This window comes from Marmota marmota, unplaced genomic scaffold (assembly GCF_001458135.2).
Source record: "Marmota marmota marmota unplaced genomic scaffold, marMar, whole genome shotgun sequence".
Taxonomy (NCBI): Eukaryota; Metazoa; Chordata; class Mammalia; order Rodentia; family Sciuridae; genus Marmota; species Marmota marmota.
Window position 1 is genome coordinate 24,321,823 of NW_025999968.1, and position 20,486 is coordinate 24,342,308.

The 20,486-nt window shown below is 33.5% G+C and overlaps 1 protein-coding gene and 1 pseudogene across 2 annotated transcripts in view; both read left to right on the top strand.

Annotated features, from left to right (window-relative positions):
• The window catches only part of Pros1 (protein S), an 82,822-nt gene that overhangs the window by 23,694 nt on the left and 38,642 nt on the right, over positions 1 to 20,486 (top strand). For both annotated transcript variants that reach the window (XM_015478629.2, XM_015478630.2), the window contains exons 2-3: positions 8,022 to 8,179; positions 10,864 to 10,888. In XM_015478629.2, the coding sequence (XP_015334115.1) occupies positions 8,022 to 8,179; positions 10,864 to 10,888 (183 nt within the window). The remainder of the gene's footprint in view (positions 1 to 8,021; positions 8,180 to 10,863; positions 10,889 to 20,486) is intronic.
• Positions 11,340 to 19,400, top strand: LOC107136025 (annotated as a pseudogene).

Sequence of the window (20,486 nt, forward strand, 5' to 3'; positions counted from 1 at the left end):
AAAAAAAGGGGGGGGGGGGAGACACTAACTACATAAATATCTTGCTCAGTCATGTAAGAAATTTGTTGTGGCCTCATAAAATATAACCAGTTTGCAAAATATTAGTAGTCAAAAGAAGAATAGAGAGAATTATAGAAAATTTATTTCTCATACTTTGCCAAATTCTGAACTGAGTCCCTTCACAGGAAGCATCTTTATTTATTATTCACTGAGAATGAACAAATCAAACAAACGAAATGGCCAATATATTTTTTTTCTGGATAATGAGCAGCCTATTCTCTCTTTCATGTAGAAGCATTTCTCTCTTTTTGAGGGGGGTGGGGCGGATAATTATTATGTACTGCACTTTATTCTGGTGTAGACAATGGCATAGAGATGTATTCTCTCTCTCTCTCTCTCTCTCTCTCTCTCTTTTAAGAATTAGTACTATAAATTAAAGGTATAATTAAATTCTGTTGTAGGGAGATATTCATTTTACTTCTGTCCTAGAATTGGGGGTCAGTGGTCACATTTTTTAATGACTGCCAATGGCTTTTCTACTTGTAAATAAATGCAGGCCTTCCTTCTACTAATCCAAATATTTTAAAGTTCACCTTTATATATGCAATTTATAATTCACAAATTGTTTCCTCCTTTTCTTCTTCTACATTTAAATCTTACCTAGACCTATATCTTATGATCTTTGACTCTTTTAAAGTATTTCTCACTAGCTCATTTATGCTCAGTTCTTTCAAAAGATTTATGAGAGCCAGAGGTAGTAATGTGTTAGGCAAACAGGATTAAGGTCATAGTCACAGAAAAACTGACAAAAACATCTGTCATTATTAACTAAAGATTTTTTCTAAACTAAAGTAATCTTAATTTTCTTAGACTTTTAAGTTTAGGGAAAACATTCCATTTCAATAGTTGAGACGTGAGATACAATTACATCTCAATGTATTATGTGGTGGTTCTGTTTGTACAGTGAAAGCTATTTTCATCCAACAGTGAAGTATAATCAAAGAAAAAACACTCTGCCAACCCAAATACTAGTCGAAATTCTCTTCTTGGACACATTCTTTCAGGGGCAGTTTTTCATTCTTGGGATGCCAAATAACAAAGGCCTCAGGAGAGACAGAGAAGGCAGAACTAAAAAAAGCAATGGACTTTTGGAGAGAGGAATTGGAGAACCATCTTTGCCAGACAGAGGTGCAGAATGGAAGAATTTAGCTATCCTAAAGCTTGGAGCCTCCTCTATCTGCCACATCATCCCTATCTGACTGATTTATTTGGGACAGATCTGTCATCTTGCCCTCCCTGAACAGAGGTAGCAAGTTTGGACAACTAAGTGGGGAAGGCAGTAACCTGAGGAAAGGACTTCCCCTTGACTGAGATGGAACTAAAATTGACCAGTGAGTAATTTGCCAGTGAGACAGTAGTAAGCCCACTAAACACTGTGGGAGCTATAATGAAAACAATAACAATAAATCAACTTTTTGGAGACACTATAATCCAATTTATACTTGGAAAACAAAGATTTATCCCCATGTGAAGGGAACTGAAGGCTGTGAATATAATTTTAAAAAAGGATTCTAGTTAATGTTTGAACAATGTTGTATTGTTGACATATTTATTCCATCTGCTGTAATGAGTATTTTGAAGAAATGAATTAGCTGTCATCAAGCGATAACTACAGAATGATTTTTGAATGTAGCATGAGAAAAAAAAACTATAAGTAATTAGGTTTTTTTCCCTCCTTTTTGAGACAAAGATACATGTTTTAATTAGTATCTGATTAAAACTTTTATGTTCTAATCAGATGTTTTTAAAAAAAAAAATTAAAAAAAAAATCAATCCAACTGAGTCATACTTCCTTTCTAGAAAGACTCATAACTCAAGACTATTAACTCAACATTATCACCTAGCATTTTGAATCTGAATGTAACACTTTGCAAGTAACACTGTTGAGTTGTAACAAGGACTTTCTTCAGATAGTTCTTATTTCAGAAAAAAATAAAACAAGTGTGGTAATGCAAAAAGAGGACAAACAGGTTTTGGAGGCTGGCTTGCCTCTGTTCTCAGCTGCATGAATGTGGTAAATCAACTCATCTACCTTGAGTTTTAGCCTATTTGTATATAAAATAGAAAATTATGGTCTACTTAGAATAGTTGTGATTAGAATTAAAAGGAGATGATGTAAAAACAACTTTCATATAATTATGTGTCATGATTATTATGACGATAAAGAATAAAACTTTTTAGACATGCAAACAGGCCACTATGGTAGATATTTTGGGGCAGAACTTTGAATCTGCTGGTAAAGCACTTCTAACCATATACTTATTTCATCCTACATTCCTGTAGTTCTTAATTTGTCATCATGATGTCATGTTTTTATTTTTCTGGCAAAGAACAGTAGACTTCTTTGAAAGCACACTGTTATTTACCCCTCACACATCAGATAGAGCACTAATCTCTAGGGTATATAAAGAATTCAAGAAGCTAAGCACCAAAAAAACAAATAACCCAATCAATAAATGGGCCAAGGACCTGAACAGACAATTCTCAGAAGAGGATATACAATCAATCAACAAATATATGAAAAAATGTTCATCATCTCTAGCAATTAGAGAAATGCAAATCAAAACTAAGATTTCATCTCACTCTAGTCAGAATGGCAGCTATTATGAAGACAAACAACAATAAGGGTTGGCAAGGATGGGGGGGAAAAGGTACACTCATAAACTGCTGGTAGGACTGCAAATTGGTGCAGCCAATATGGAAAGCAGTGTGGAGATTTCTTGGGAAATTGGGAATGGAACCACCACTTGGCCCAGCCTTCCCTCTCCTTGGTCTATACTCAAAGGACTTAAAAACAGCATACTACAGGGACACAGCCACATCACTGTTTATAACAGCACAATTCACAATAGCTAAACTGTGGAGCCATTCTAGATGCTGAATGGCTTAAAAAAAAATGTGGCATATATACACGATGGAATATTACTCAGCAATAAAAGAGAATAAAATCATGGTATTTGCAGGTAAATGGATGGAGTTAGAGAAGATAATGCTAACTGAAGTTAGCCATCCCCCTCAAAATGAATGTCAAATGTTTTCTCTGTTATAGGGAGGATGATTCATAGTGGAGTAGGGAGGGGGAGTATGGGAAGAATAGATGGACTTCAGATAGGACAGAGAGGTAGGAGGGTAAGGGAGGAGACATGGGGTTAGAAATGATGGTGGAATGTGATGGACATTATTATCCAAAGTTCATGTATGAAGACACTTATTGGTGTGAATATACTTTGTATACAGAGATATGAAAAATTGTGCTGTATGTGTGTAATAAGAATTGTAATGCATTCTGCTGTTAAATATAAACAAAAAAATAAATAAATAAAATCAGGTTTAGATTTAAAAAAAAAAAAAACCTGCTTCTTCCATGTGAAAGCCCTGCCTCTGTACCCATCAATAGTTCCTTGGCATAGCATGTTTGGCAACATAAAATGGCAATTCTTACACAATGTAAAATTGTTCTCTCTTTGGTTTCCATTTTTCTTTGGACAATGTACCCTGTCAGAGATTGACTGTCTAGATGTTAGTAACCATTCTTTAACTTTTACTCAACTAGGGATGTTTTGACCCATTCTCTCTTCTACTTATAATTTTAGATTTCATGACGTTTGTTTATGGTTTTGAATCAAAGCAACAGTGACTTATGATTAATATGGTTTTGGACTATAAAATGTGTAATCAAACTCCTGGAGGGGGATCAAAAGGTGTAGACTTGCAGCCTGTCCCTCAGCCCATCAGCTGGTGGATCTGGACCCCCAACTGGTAATAAAGTTCCCGTCTCCTACTCTAATAACACAAACAAACAAACAAAAACACCACACTGTTAGATGGATGGGTTTATGGATTTATTTTATAAAGAAGAACAAATGTCTGATTCACTACACAGCCATATAATTTCATTTAAGAAGTATCTTGTGAGCATTTGAGTGTCTGAATATAGCTGTTCCTTGGTATCTGGAGACAGGGATTGTTTCCAGGACTCTTGGTATACCAAAATTCATAGATGTTCAATTCCCTGATATAAAATGCTAAAACATTTGCATTTAACCTTTGCACTTCAGTCTTTATACTGTAAATCATCTCTATATTAGATGATTTACAGTAATACAATGTAATACTATATAAATAATTTTTTGCTGTATTGTTTAGGGAAAGAATATAAGTCTTATATGTTCGGCACAAAAGTTACCATCATAAGCCTAAATACATAGAACATATCAATAACAACTTTTTACCAAAAAAAATATTTTCAATGAGCTTCTGGTTGAATACACAGATGTGGAAACCATAGACTTGGAACCTCATGGATACCTAGGGCCAACCATGCACAAAAGAAGAACATTGAAGTAAGGGGATAGGTATATAGACAGATTCTGACTTATGATTTTTTGACTTTGTGATGATGTGGAAACAATAAACTTTCAGTGGAAACCATACTTTGAATTTTGATCTCTTCCCTGGTTAGTGATATTCAGTATCGGTCTGATGCTTCAGATGCTGGGCAGTGGCAGTGAACCACATCTCCAAGAAGCCAAATGATCATGAGGGTAAACAGTGAATACTCTACATTGTACCATGTTGCTCACTGTGATGTTGGGTAGATTAAGTATATTAAATGCATTTTTAGCCTAACCATATTTTGAACTTATGATGGATTTATCAGCACATAACCCTATTTTTAGTTGAGAAGCATTATGTGAATTCCATCAGCAAGATTTGTTACTTCTGTAAGTTTGGGTCATATAACTTTTCTTAGCTTCAACTTTTTCAATAGGAAAATTGGGATGATAGATCAGCATTCAATTCATTATCTATATGAAAATCAAATCAATTAATATGTAATTTGAAAATTATCATCTATCATGCCAATTTAAACACTTCTGGGATTAACCTAGATGAAATAAAACATGAACAGAGGTGTAATGATTTTCATTTTTGATATTGCATTTATCAGGGGAGACAATAAAACTTTTTGTCCTGTTTTCTGAGAACCAGAAATTGTAATGGATGGGTTCTAGGTCTGAGCACTGGAATGCTTGTGATCTAGTTCTGCTTTTGTCATTTGTTGAATTCATAATTTAGGACAAATATGTTGTATATTCTTTGCTAATGGTTTGCTTCTGAAATGTCCCACAAAACCTCATTTGTTGAAAGAATAGTCTCCAATTCAGCAGAGTTCAGAGGTGGGACTTTTAGGCAATGACTGGGTCATGAGGGCTCTGAGCTCATAGTGTATTAAACCATCAAACCCATTGACAAGCTGGATAGACTACAGGGAGGTACCTATTTGGAAGAAGCAAATCATTGGAGGCATGCTCTGGAAGGGTTTGCTTTCTCCCCAGCCCCTTCCCCAGCACTCTCCAATCTGTGTTTCCTGGCTCCCATGCGCTGAGAAGCTTTCTTCCACTATGCCCTTCCACCGTGACGTTTTTGCCTTGGAGACAGTTGACCCTAAACTAAATCCTTTGAAACTGTGAGCCAAAATAAATTTTTCCTATTCTAAGTTGTTCTTTTCAGATAATTTGATCACAGTACTGAAAAACGCACTTACACACCTGACTTTTATCATATTTAAAATGGTGGAGATTATTGCGCTCCTTTTTATGACATTTAGGTGGGCATTCCTTTAAACCTTATCCATAGTTCTGAGTGATTGCCTGTCTCTTTCACAAATATGTATACAGTGAGTTAATATGCTTGGTCTATGTCCTTTAGTGGGGACCCTTATAGGAAAAGAGATTTTAAAATATTAATATCAAGTTCTTAATTACCAAACTTAATATTCTTTTTTTTTTCTAAATTTTACTTTCTTTTTTTAACCTTTATTTTATTTGTTTTATTTTTTTATGTGGTGCCAGGGATTGAACCTAGTGCCTCATGCATGCTAGGCAAGCGCTCTACCACTGAGCCACAACCCTGGCCCCCAACTTAATATTCTTAATGGAAGAAATGCTAAATAATGTTTGTAAGGTTTTTCTCCTAAATGTATTTGACCTTGATTTTTCTTTGTTATTGAATCAGTGTTTTCATTGTTCAGTGAAAATGTTACTGTTCAATGAAAATGTTATTGTTTTCCCTAGAAAGAATCATGTTTGCTCTGAAGTTCAGTAGCTTCACATTTTTGACATATTTATTACAAAGTAACATGCTTACAACTCTTCCAAATAAATGAGAAAATTGCACATGTAAGACACTTTTATTGTTGACAGGGTTGAAATTTATCAGTCAGTAATTTACTTGACAGCATATTCCCATCTATCTTTATTACATATTAAGCCTTGATGTAATTTTTTTTTCAGTAGCAGAGATTAAACCTAGGGGTTCTGAACCACTGCACCACATTCCTAATCCTTTTATTTTTTATGTTGAGACAGGGTCTTACTAAGTTGTTTAGGGTCTCACTAAGTTGCTGAGATTGGTTTCCAACTTGCAGTCCTCTTGTCAGCCTCCCAAGTCAATTTAATCTTTATTTAATAAGCAGTGATAAAGATAGAGATAGAAATAAATACTATACAGGGCCATTACATTTAAAACTTCCATTTTGGTAAGTAAGAGAAATAGAGTAATATTACTTACTTCACTCTTGAAATAGTTTAAGTTATTGAGCTAGTAAGTATGATAATCATTGATAGAACTTTTTTTCTCTTTGTCACTTTTTGAGAATTTATTGCTTATTAACAGGCAATAAAAGCAAGGAGAATAAATTCTGTCTATATCACTTTTTTATCTTAGTAAAAAGTCTATTTACAATTAAAATCTGGATAAAATTTTTTTTGTAAGTTTGATTGGTACTTTTTAATTTTTCATTAAAAAACAACATCCTAGTCAACATACTAATATAATATAGGGAAAACTTTACATTTTTTAACATTTTCTTTAAATATAATTGCTATTACCAGTTTGAGTGTCAACCTCTCTTCTATGTATACTATTTATAAATGTGTAACTTTGGCTGATGTATATGGGTATATATTCTGGGTATAGTATCCTTCAACTTGTATTTTTAAGATATATCTTTCAGATCTTTGGAAGAAGAGTACTTACTTTTATGCTGCAAATTATTCCGTAGTACAGGTGTATTTTAGCTTATTTTTCTATTCCCCTCTTGACAGACATTTAGGTTGTTTGAACTTTTATTTTGCCAACAATCTTTATATTATTTTCTTTATATTTTATTTACATTATTTAAGTGATTTTGTATATAACCTTGTATATAACCTTGAATACTTTCCAGTATGAGTTAACTAATGTTTTAATTTGTGAAAGTTATTTATAAATTCTAAATGTTATTTTCTTTTCCACATAATGCACACAATTTTTTTTAAAATCTATTGCTTAGCATTGAGCTTTGTTGTATTACATTGGTTGTTGTTCGACTATTTAAACATTTTTTATGTAGTCAAAGTTATCATTTCTCTTTGTCATCTATTTCTTGAATTTTGCATAAGGTCTTTCTTTGCCATGGATTTTTTATTTCCCTGTATGTATAAATAATCAAATGTTTAGGACTATCAGGTACCTTTCAAATAGCTGCTTAGCCTATACTCCTGCATTGCTCTATATCCACAGAGGTCCCAGAAGTTTTCTATTAAAACTGAGAAAGTTTATTTCTCATGCTTTAAAGACAATATGGCTATAATTTTTGACATAATCATTTTTGCATGATGTTTTTCAAATGCAGCTATCATAAGGTAAACATTGAATATTATCAGGTGTGTTCAGCCTCATGCATGAATTGAATAATTTGTTTAGATCATTGTAAAAGTGCTATAGCTTCGAACCTACCTTGCTTTCTGAGATATTAGCCAAAGTGTTTTTTATCTGCATCTTTTCTTAACTCCACTATAGCAATTTAAATATCATACAATTCATAGGCAGAAAATTATGTTAACTCTAATTCCTTAATAAAATATCTTAGAGGGGAGATGAAAAATTTATTCATCTAAACTTGTTTTTTTCTTCAGTTTTGTCAAAACAGCATGCTTCACAAGTCCTGGTTCGGAGACGCCGTGCAAACTCTTTACTAGAAGAAACCAAAAAGGGCAATCTTGAAAGAGAATGCATTGAAGAACTATGTAACAAAGAAGAAGCAAGGGAAGTCTTTGAAAACAATCCAGAAACGGTAAGAATTCATAGCCACTATCACACCTTGTCACAGAGTTGTGCTAAGCAATTCAGGGAGAAAATTTGTATTTTATTCTCTAAATAAAATACAAAATAGGGCAGGGGATGTGGCTCCGTGGTCCAGTGCCCCTGAATTCAATCCCCGGTCCCAAAAAGAAAAAGAAAAAGAAAAGAGATCACACACATAACCACTTCCATTTCAGGAGAAAGTACATTTAAAGGAAGGTGGGCTCGTTAGGAAGACATTACTGCCATAACAATATCTTCCGACGAATTCACTTATACCTCATTATCAGCAAATAGTATTGACCTCCTAGTTTGTAAAATATTGTCTCCTAACCAGAATTTGGTAGTATACAGGGTAGAGGAGAGGATGTCTCAAGTACATATACATTGTGTGTATGTTATTATTACTCCACTTCATTGAATCTCTCCATTTAATATTAACCAGGCTCTAGAAACAAGGCCATTTAATGCAGAGCATTTTCACAGTATTTTATATGCTGAGTATACTTTACTTTATTCTACAAGCCCTTGGGAAGTTTCCTGAACCCACCCCTTATCAGTTATAATCTTCAGCATATCAAACCTTACATGTCAGTCCACAAAAATAAAACCAGAAAGACCCTTAAATATCATATAGGACCCCCAGGCCTTATTGTTAGTCCCTAATTCTTTTAGGAGAAGAAGTTCTTTAGCATGTCCTGTGGGTAACCCATGTGTAAATAGTGCTTTTAAGAAGCAGAGTGAGAGAGCTCCAATCTGATAACCTTCAGGTCAACCTCCATGTGATGTTTCTCCTGAGATGAAGGATACAGCCTAGAGCAAAAGAGAAAGAAAGCATGAACAAAGTACCTCTGGAACCTCTGCAGTGGCTCTCAGTGCCCTGAAAATAGAAGAGTAAGAATGAGCAGGAATCTTGTCTGTAGTTAGAGAATCTAAGACTGTAGCAACTTGTGTTCTCTTGGGTTACTCTTGAATCTTTTTTTGCCTTCACCTATTCTAATAGGTTCACAGAGAATACTTCCCAAAGATTATTTTTTAATCTCTTTGGAATTGAATCAAAATATTTCTCTCTCTGTTGTGTTGCTTTTATGGGTAAAGAATTGACAAGAAAAAAAATATTTTATCCCATGCAATGTAGTAGAATACATTATTGTGTAGAATTTTACATTTACATTACATAGTTTATATTTCCATAGCAAAAAAAGGAAAGTGTGCACACTCTAAATTATTATAAATTTTCATAATAAAAATAATATAGTATATTTAAACAAACACATCCTTTTTTATTTTAAAAATTTTAAATATATAGCAAAGTAGAAAGAAAAATAAAATGAACTCCATAATTATACTCACCTCCCCTTCAACAGCTACCCATAATCTTCACTTTTATTTTCCTGTTCTCTGTCACACCTACTCTAGTTTTTATTTTGTTTTTCTGGACTACTTTAAAACATGCCCAAAATATATTATTAATACATACTTGACTTTGTATTTATAACATTGTAGACATATTCTTAGAACTTAGCCTCTAAGTAGCAAAAGTGAGGTAGAAGATCACAGGGAGAAGAAGAAAGATGGTGCAGAAGGAACAATCATTTAGGTGCTTCTTCATCTTCACTAATTCTAAAACTGTTTTCATTGACAGAAGAGAAAGTGATGGCAGAGGAGTAAGGCAGAAATGGGAGAAATGAAAGGGTGGGGGGAAGCATGTGTTACTGTTTATCATTTCCTGCCCTGTGCCACCCTTAATGCTCTTAGTTCACATTTACCCTGATGCCTCCTCACCATCCCTAGCATATTCCCTTCACCATCATTTCATCACTCATTGAACCCATTTCTTGCTACTTCCAAGCTTTTCTGGAGAAAACAATATTGTTGTTTGAATTACTCAGTATGAAATCCTTTCCTTATAAACCAGTAGACATGTGTTATATGATTTATATTTGAGAGGAGGAAGCAGTGAGAACTTTATACTGCATAAAGATATGTTTAGTACTTATTAAGCTGGAACACTGAATATGTCTTTGTGCAAGAATTCTGGTTTTGCATAAGTATTCTTATGCTGTTAATGCTGTCTGTCTGATATATTATGACCTGAAAATGCTTTTTTGAACCAGCGTGGGAAATTTACTATCAGAAATTTTAAACATTTTCCCCCTTTCATAATATGCATTCCTTAGTCCAAATTACTGATTTACAGACTATGTTTTGGTACATAGCCAATTTATATGTAAGATATTACATGCACAACAAATGCTATATGGTAATTACTTTAGTTCACTCCAAATATTCCACCCTTATTCAACATTGAATCTGGTGTGAGTAATCATCATGATATAAAATGTATCAAATGGGCACTTAATCATTATGGAAAATTAAAAAGATTTACAAAAAGGGGACATATGTGATTATATTTGTCATCTTAAACAGAACCTGCTTTTAGACTGGAAACTTTTGAAACATGATTTAATTGATCAGTGGTCCTTTATTTCTAGTCATATTGTTGGCTTAAATTATCTACTGTTTGTATATTTTACTGCAAAAATAAATTTAAAATGTGAAAATTAAATCTAAATTATTTCTGTCTTTAACATGAAAAATATTATAACATTTAAATTTTAATTCTATAATGAAATTTAGGCTTGCTAATATACATATTTTTTTCTTTTATTCTAGGATTATTTCTATCCAAAGTACTTAGGTAAGTTCAAAGAATCTTGATCTTATAATCTTAGGCATAGAAGGGAACATAAATATATTCATGTTTAATTCTCCGCCTCTATATAGCACCATATATAATTTCATTGTCTTTCAAAATAAAATATTTGCTGTCCTTTTATTTAAAGACATGGAAACAAATTTGGAATGATTCTTGAATTACCATAGGGCATTCTGACTTCATCTTTTTCAATCTTGTATCTTTCTCATAGAGTCTTTGGGCTGAGTTGTATTTAGGTACCCAGACATTCTCTTTTATTTTATTTTATTTTTTTGTACTGAGGATTGAATCAGGGACACTCAAATACTGAGCCACATCCCAAGCCCTTGTATTTGGTCTCACTGAGTTGCTTAATACCTTGCTAAATTGCAGAAGCTGGCTTGAACTCAGTGATCCTCCTGCCTCAGCCTCCTGAGCCTCTAGGATTACAGGCATGCCCCACCATGTCTGGCCCCAGACATTCTCTATAGATGCCCGAGAAATTCTCTATAGGTGTGAGTTTCATGGGTTATCTTTCAATGAAAGGAAAGATCTCTAAATTGTTCAGACTTTATTGAATAAATAATTACCATTTAGACATTTGTAGAGATTACTAATATCTTCTCTCTTTGTATCACCATTTCAGTCCTTCCTTCAGTATCCTTTCTAGGTTCTATTTTGGGCTATGACTCTGGGCTCTCAAGGAATGAGATAATATTTCCATACTCATATAGATTAAATGATTTTAACTAAATGCCAATGAAAGAAAACAACATTCCAATTTTATTAAAGCAAATATAGAAGTATTTTACATAAATAGTACTAGGGTAGTTGTCAGCATTTCCAATCATAATGGAATATAATTTTTGCATCTCTTGCTGATTTCATGGTTCCAGAACAGAGGTATTCTTTCTTTCCCCCTTTAGGCTTAGAATCTTCTTCATGTATGCGCTTTCACCATTCTCATCACAGCCAATAGGAAATGAAAAGTAAATTATTGGAAAAAAATATAAATGGGCTCTGATACACATTAATAACTATCCAGTTAAGAATTTTTAATATAAAGTTTCAAATAATAATGTCTATTAAACTCATAGTTCTCTTGAAATTGAATAATTTAATTATTGTTTGGGGCTTTATGTTTGTTTGTTTGTTTGTTTTTGTGTTGTCTTGTTCTGAGTACCCAGGCAAAAATTCCAAGGTAGAGGAACATTTACACCTTTCCTCTTTTCCTAGGGAGCCTGATGTTGAAAGTATGTTTAGAACTTACATTTGTCCTTCAGGACAATTAACAAACTAAGAGTCCAAGACCCTGGATAGAAGTCCTTTTAGTAGAGCCAGGAATTCTCCCATAGCTCTGGAAATATTTACTCCTCCATTTTTTGAAGTGCACATGATGGTCAGCATCTTATGTTTGTGGCATATTTTGAGCTCAAAAGACTCAACAATAACATACTACATCTTAGTTCACCCTGTTACCAACACTAAAACATCAATGCAGTAGTATCTTTACTTTGAACACTTAAAGATCTTAAACTAGCTTGTATGAGATACAGTTTTTCTCATTTGTCAGCTAGCTAGAAACAATTTACTTAATAGGTTTGCAGGAAAATGAACAGAGAATGTTTTCAAAGCACTTAGTAGAATGTTTGTTATGCTAGTACTCTTCATTTTCCCCCTGACTTTTCTATTCCAATTTTCTTTGACTTGCTTCTTTTCCCTTCTCTAATATCAAACTTCAACAATTCCCATCAAATTTGGAAAAGTGCCATGGTAAAAATTAATTGAGGTGATGTTATTTGTGTCAATATATATGAAAATACAAGATTTTCTAAAACCTTTTGCTACTGTATCTTTTTAAAAAAATATTTTATTAGTTGTTGATGGACCTTTATTTATTTATTTATTTATTTCTGGTGGGGCTGAGAATCAAACCCAATGCCTCACACATGCCAGGCAAGTGCTCTATCACTGAGCCACAAACTCAGCCCCTTGCTACTGTATCTTAAAAGGATAATGGAATATAGGTGTGCATCCATGAAAAAGATCTCCTCCCTTGAAAATTATATTAAATTCCTTACTTTCTAAACAAAAACCAAGGATATGTGCTATTGAAAAGAAAGACTATCAAGACTGTTTGAACTTCTCAATTTTAGATAGGAATTTAAATATTTTATCATAAAAAGAGACAATATTTGATTATAAAAATTTACAGACTTCAACAAAGAAGCATCTGAATTGATCATAATATAGAGAAAATGCCCCTAATAGATGTTTGTAAAACATTTCATCCAATAGTAACAGAATACGCATTCTTCTCATCAGCACATTGGATATTCTCTAGGAAAGCTAACTTTGTTAGGTCACAAATTATGTCTTAATAATTAAAAAAAAGAAATCATATCGTGTATCTTCTCAAACCACAATAGATTAAAACTACAAATCAACAACAATAAAAATAATGTAAAATATGTGAATACATGGAAATTTAACAGTTTATTCCTAATGACCAATGGTTAATGGAATAAATTAAGGGAAAAATCTCAAGCACATACATCAAAAAGCTAGAAAGATCTCAAATAGACAATCTAACAATACACCACAAAGACTTAAACCCAAAGTTATTAGAAGGAAAGAAATAATAAAGATCAGAGCAGAAATAAACAAAATCAAGACTAAAAAAATAATACAAATGATCAACAAAACAGAGTTGTTTTGAAAATATAAAAAAAAATCAACAAACCTGAACCTAGACTAACCAAAATAAAAAGAGAGGACCCAAATAAATAAAATCAGAGACGAAAAAAAACTATTGATATCACAGAAATACAAAGGATCCTAAAAACTACTATAAACAATGATATGCCAAAATACTGGAAAACTAGGTGTGAGGATGTAACTCATTGGTAAAGCTCTTACCTAGCATATGCAGAGACCTCCAGGAGTGCCAAAAAAACAAAAACCAAACCAAACAAAAAACAAAACAAAGCTGAAAAATAAACTAGAAAAAAATAAATTCATAAATATGTACAACTTAACTAAAATTGAATAAAAAATAAAAAATCTAAAAAGAAATGGAAAATCTAATGTGTAGTGAGATTAAAGCAGTAATTAAAAAATCTTTCGTTAAAAATAAATGCCCAGAAACTGATGGCTTTATAACTGAATTCTACAAAACATTTAGGGTAGAATTACTCCAAACTCTACTTAAACTATTCCAAAAATATTGAAATGGAAGGAACTCTGCCAAACTCATTTTGTAAGGCCAGCATTACCCTTATTCTAAAACCAGAAAAGGATACAACAAGAAAATATAACTACAGATCCATATCTCTTATGAAAAAATTCTCAATAAAATGTTGAAATTGCAAACCAAGTTCAAGAGAATATCAAAAAGGCCATGTACCATGATCAGGTGGGATTCATCCCAGGGATGGAAGGTGGCTCAGTATACATGACTCAATTTATGTGAAACAGCATATCAACAGAATTAAGGACAAAAAAGTGATCATTTCAATAGATCCAGAAAAGGCATTTAATGAGATCCAACAACCTACATGATAAAAACTTTCAACATATTAGCTATAGAAGGAACATACCCCAAAATAATAAAGGACAATATCATACTAAATGGGAAGAAAATCAAAGTGTTTCCTCTAAAATCAGAAACAGGTCAAGAATGTCCACTTTCATATTCTTATTTAATACATTACTGGCAATCTTGGCAAGAGCAATTAGGCAATTAGACTTAAATTCCATAAAGGGCACCAAAAACACCAAGTGGAGGAATTAGTCTTATTCTTCTTTAGCACAATTGTTTAACTATTGAGTGAAACAACATATGATTTATTTCAAAATGACTAGAAGAGTATGAAGTTTCCAATACTTAGAAATGATTAATGGCTGAAGAAACAAACAAAAAAAGTCTCTTAAGAGAAAAAGAAATAAAATCCATCCAGATTGAAACAGTGAAGCGAAATTATCCACTTTTGGATATGATATAGAAAAATATAAATACTCCATAAAGACTGATAGAACTTATAAACAAATTCAGTAAAGTAGCAGTATACAAAATCAACATCCAAAAAAACAGTAGCATTTCTATACTCAAATAATGAGCATTCTGAAAAAGAAATTAAGAAAACAATCCAAAACATAATGGATATAAAAATTTAGGAATAAATTTTACCAAGGAAGTGAAAATCTCTACAATGAAAACTATAACGCTGATGAAAGAAATTATGAAGTACAGACATGAAAAGAGAATGTATCCATGATCTTGTATTAGAAGAATTAACATTGTTAAAATGATCATACCACCCAAAGTGATCTATAGAACCAATGTAATTCCATCAAAAAACGTCAACTTTCCTCAGAGAAATAGGAAAAAAAAATCCTAAAAGTTATATGAGGCTACAAAAGATCCAAAATAGCTAAAAAGATCCTGACTTAAAAAAAAAAATCTGGAAGCATAACAATACCTGACTTCAAAACATACCTCAAAGCTGTAAGTACTGCAGCAGCATGGTAGTGGCATAGAAGAGAACAGAAAACCCAGATATTAATACAGAGAACTGATTTTTGACAAAAAGACCAAGAGCATATAATAGAGAAAAGACAGTCACTTCAAAAAGTGTTATTGGCAAAGTTGGATATGCGTATGCAGAGAAATGAAACTAGATCTCTTCCTGTCATCATACACACACACACACACACACACACACACACACACACGACAGACAGACACACACACATACACACACAAAAAAACCCTCAAAATACGTGAAATCCCTAAATCTTAAACCTGAACCTATGACATCATTGCCAGAAAAAAAGTGGGGGAAACATTTCTAAACTTTGTTGTAGATAGGATCTAATAGCACAGGCAAACAAAAAGAAAAAAAAAAAGTAAAAAGAGACAAGTGGAAATACATCAAAATAAGAAACTCTGAATGGCAAAATAAACAAACAGGATTAAGATAATATATGAAATGAGAGAAAATATTTGCAAATTCTATATCTGACAAAGGATTATATCTCAAATACATAAGAAACTCAAAAGGCTAAACACAGACTCTTTCTCTCTCTCTCTCTCTCTCTCTCTCTCTCTCTCTCTCTCACACACACACACACACACACACACACACAAAAGAAAAATGAAGAAAAAGAAAAACCAACCAAACAAAAAGGCCCAAACCAAACAAAATCCAAATAATCCAATTTAAAAATGGGCTAAAGAATTAAACAGATACAATACTTATCAAAAATCATATGGCTAACAAATACATAAAAAATGCTTAATTTCACTAATCATCAGAGAAAGGGAAATCAAACCACAGATATCTCACTTCAGTTAGAATGGCTATCATCAAAAACACAAGAGATAACAACTGCTGGCAAAGATATGGAGAAAAGGGAACTGTTATACACTGTTGGTGGGAATATAAATTATTACAACTATAATATGGAAAAATATGGAGATATCTCAAAAACTAACCTGATCAGCTATCATGAACTATCATGATCAGCATTTCTGCAACTGGGTATTTACCTAAAGGAGAGGAAATCTTTATATCAAAAAGAAACTTGCGCTCCATGTATATTTCAGCACCATCACGCTAGTCCGAATATGGAATCAGCCCCGGTGTCTTTCAGTGAATGAGTAAATAAAGAAAACTGGTGTATTTACACATTGGAATACTTTTCAGCCATAAAAAGAATGGAATCATGTTATTTGCATCAACACGGATGGAACTAGAGATCATTATGTTAAGTGAAACAAGCCAGATGCAGAAAGATAAACATTGTGGAAACCAATAATTCCATCTTATAGATGAACTGAATGGAGTAGAGGTCACTAGAGGTGAAGAAGGGTAGGTATGAGGAGGGACTTAAAGAAATTCCATAAAGGGCACCAAATACACCAAGTGGAGGAATCAGTCTTATTCTTCTTTAGCACAATTGTTTAACTATTGGGTGAAATAACATATGATTTACTTCAAAATGACCAAAAGAGTATGAAGTTTCCAACACAGAGAAATAATTAATGGCTGAAGAGACAAAAATTTTTATTGCCAGTGAGTGCGTGAACGAGAAAAAAAGAGGGAGCTCCAGGTGACAGCACTGCAGTCCCCATTATCCTCTGTTTCTCTGTTGCACTGACTCAACGATTTGCCTGCATTTCACTTGTTTGCAGCCATTTATTACAAAAAAATGGAAACTAAACAGCCAAGGAAACCTTCCCCAACACCGAAACCAGTGGTGAATTTGGTAAGTCCCCTGCAGAAGATATAGAAGAGAAGCAAGCATTTAAAAGATCTAGACACACTGATCAGATGGTTGAATTACCAATTCTGCTTCAGAGCAAGAATGCTGGGGCTGTGATCGGGAAAGGAGGCAAAAATATTAAGGCTCTCCAGTCGAACTACTATGCCAGTATTTCAGTCCCACAGCTGGGCCCCAAGTGCATATTGAGTATCAGTGCTAATATTGAAACTATGGGAAAAATTCTGAAGAAAATCATCTCTACTTGGAAGAGAACCTGCAGCTACCATCACCCACTGTGACCAGGCAGCTCCTGCTCAAGTCTGATGCTGTGGAATGCTTAAATTACCAACATTATAAAGGAAGCAACTTTCACTGAAAGTTGAGACTGTTGATTCATCAGAGTCTGTAGGAAGAATTATTGGGGTCAAATGTGCTAAAATCAAAGAACTTCAAGAAAACAGACAACAACCAAGTTTTTCCAGGAATGCTGCCCTCATTCCACTGACAGAGTTGTTCTTATTGGAGAAAAGCCTGATAGAGTGGCAGAGAGCACAAAAGATCATCCTTGATCTTATATCTGATTCTCCCATCAAAGGATGTGCACAGCCTTATGATCCCAATTTTTATGATGAATCATATGATTATGGTGGTTTTACAGTGAGGTTTGATGACTGTGGACATCAGGTGGGATTTCCCATGTAGGTAAGAGGTGGTTTCAACAGAATGTCACCTGGAAGGGGTGGGTGTCCGATGCCTCCCTCTAGAAGAGATTATGATAATATGAGGCTTCCTGGAAGACCTTCTCCCTCTCATCCTGGAACACGTGGACTATTGTTACATGACTATTTTTACATGACCTGGTTGAGGTGGCTGGAGTGGTAGCAGAGCTTGGAATCTTCCTCTTCCTCTACCACCACCAACTAGAGGAGGAGATTTAATGGCCTGTGACAGAAGATGAAGAGCTGGAGAGGGCTATGATGGCATGGTTGGTTTCAATGGGACTCTGTGATAAATACAGGGAGCCCATCAGAATGGCAAATGATTTATGAACCACAGGTTGGCTCTGGATATGATTATTCCTATGCAGGAGATATGGCTTATATGGCAATCTTGGTGGACCTATTATTACAACACTAGTAACTATTCCCAAAGATTTGGCTGGATCTATTATTGGTAAATGTGGTCAGCAGATTAAGCAAATCTGTCATGAGTCAAAATTGATGAGCCTTTAGAAAGATCCAAAGATCTGATCATTACCATCACAGGAACACAGGACCAGATACAGAATGCACGGTATTTGCTGCAGGAAAGTGTGAAACAGTGTTATGGAAAGATTTTCTAAGACTAGAGAAGAACTGAAGGAGTCTTGCATCTTTTTATTTATTTATTTATTTATTTATTTATTTATTTATTTATATCTGCTGTTTAAAAACCAACATTCTTCTGCTTCACAGGTGTTCTGCATATGATGTGTAGAGAAATCTTTGCTGTTCACCAGATATAATGTTTTAGTTCCTTACAAGTAAGGTTGGGGAGGCATGCAAAAATTAACATTGAAATTCTGAAATAGCATGGATTTTATTTTTTGCCATTGTTGATGGTTTTAAAAAAAAATCCTTCCATGTAATTATTGTGAGCACCTTACTTTGTTTGTGGTCACTGTAAATATTTTGGGAGTTGGGACAGGGAGGAAAATAACAATAGTCCACATGTCCCTGGCATCTGTTCAGAGAATTGTGCAGAAAGAATGTAATGTCTTTTGCAAGAAACATTTTATGATTTTAAAAATAAATTTAGTGAACCTAAAAAACAATGCTTATTGCCAGGATTTGATTAATCCACATTTTATACAGGCATTGAATTACCATAATGCACCCCATAAAGATGTACACATTTAGAAAATTACAAGCTTGTATTTAAAAATATTAATTGTATTAATTGTTGCTTCTTAGGGCTATATAATAAAACTGTTTCTGCAGAAGCAACAGTCTAGAAGATACATTCTTCTGATCACATAGTGTACTTGAATAAAGACAAACTGCATTTTAATACAGCATCAATGTGTTTTGGGGAAGTTCCTTAGATAAATATTTTTCTTTTTTCCATGTATCCCTCTCAACTTCCTCTTTTCTAGCTCCACCCAACTTTCTCTTCTCTTTTCCTTTTATTTGGTATCATGATAAAAAACAAAAGTTAAAAAAAATAAAAAATAAAAACAAACCTCACCACACATACACACACACACACACACACACACAAACACATACACAACTGCTGTTACAACCACTCCCACCAACAACACCAAAAACCCAACAAACAAAACACACACACACACACACAAAAAGGAGGCAAGATGCTGTGACACATACCTGTAATCTCAGCATCTCTGGAGGTTGTGGTAGGAAGATCACAAGTTCAAAGCAAGCCTCAGTGACTTATTGAAGCCCTAAGCAACTTAGTGAGACCCTACCTCAAAATAAAAAAAATTAAAAAGGGCTAAGGATGTGTCTCAGTAGTTAAGAGCCTCTGGGTTCCATTCTTGGTACCAAAAAAACTCATAATATTCCCCCGCCCCCGGCCAAAAAACAACCAGACCTAAAAATTTCTAGCTGTGTCAGGTTTGGCAACTCATTTAACTTTTCAGGTTCTGTTTTATTAAAAATGTATGTTATAACTATTTTTTCTGATTTTAGGGTTTTGGAATATCAAATAAGTAAGTAAATAAATAAATATATACACACACATTTGTTTTACTGTGTCAATCTTTCATCAAATGTGAACTTTTTATTTAATTCACCCATCATATGAAATAAAAATATACTTTTGATTATGATTTGTTTTTGATTCAAATTTTGTTTCTTATATATGTTTCAAAATATATTTATTGAGATATAAATGGTAAATTCTATTGTTAAAAAAAGAAAAATGAAATCCCCTACTGAAGCTAAATTTTCTATCATTTGATTGCATATTATATGGGATAACAGTCCTAGTTACAAAAAAAATAAATACTATAATTTTGTCTCTGCTAAGCCCAGCAGTAATTTTACTAATTACCATAACTCAAGAAATTAGATCACTATAGCTTATACTCTTTGAACAGTGTTTACATTTAATGTTTCAGGGGCATATAAAGTACTTTATTTGATTCTCATACTCCATGTTTTGCCTTGAAAATACATGATTTGGAATTGAAATAACCTGGATTTCATCATACAAACTTACAAGCACATTTGTAATGCTGGGGATTGAACCCAGGGACGGGGTGCACACTAGGCAAGTGCTGTACCACAGAACTGTACCTACAATTCCTCAAACATAAGCGTTTAGTGTT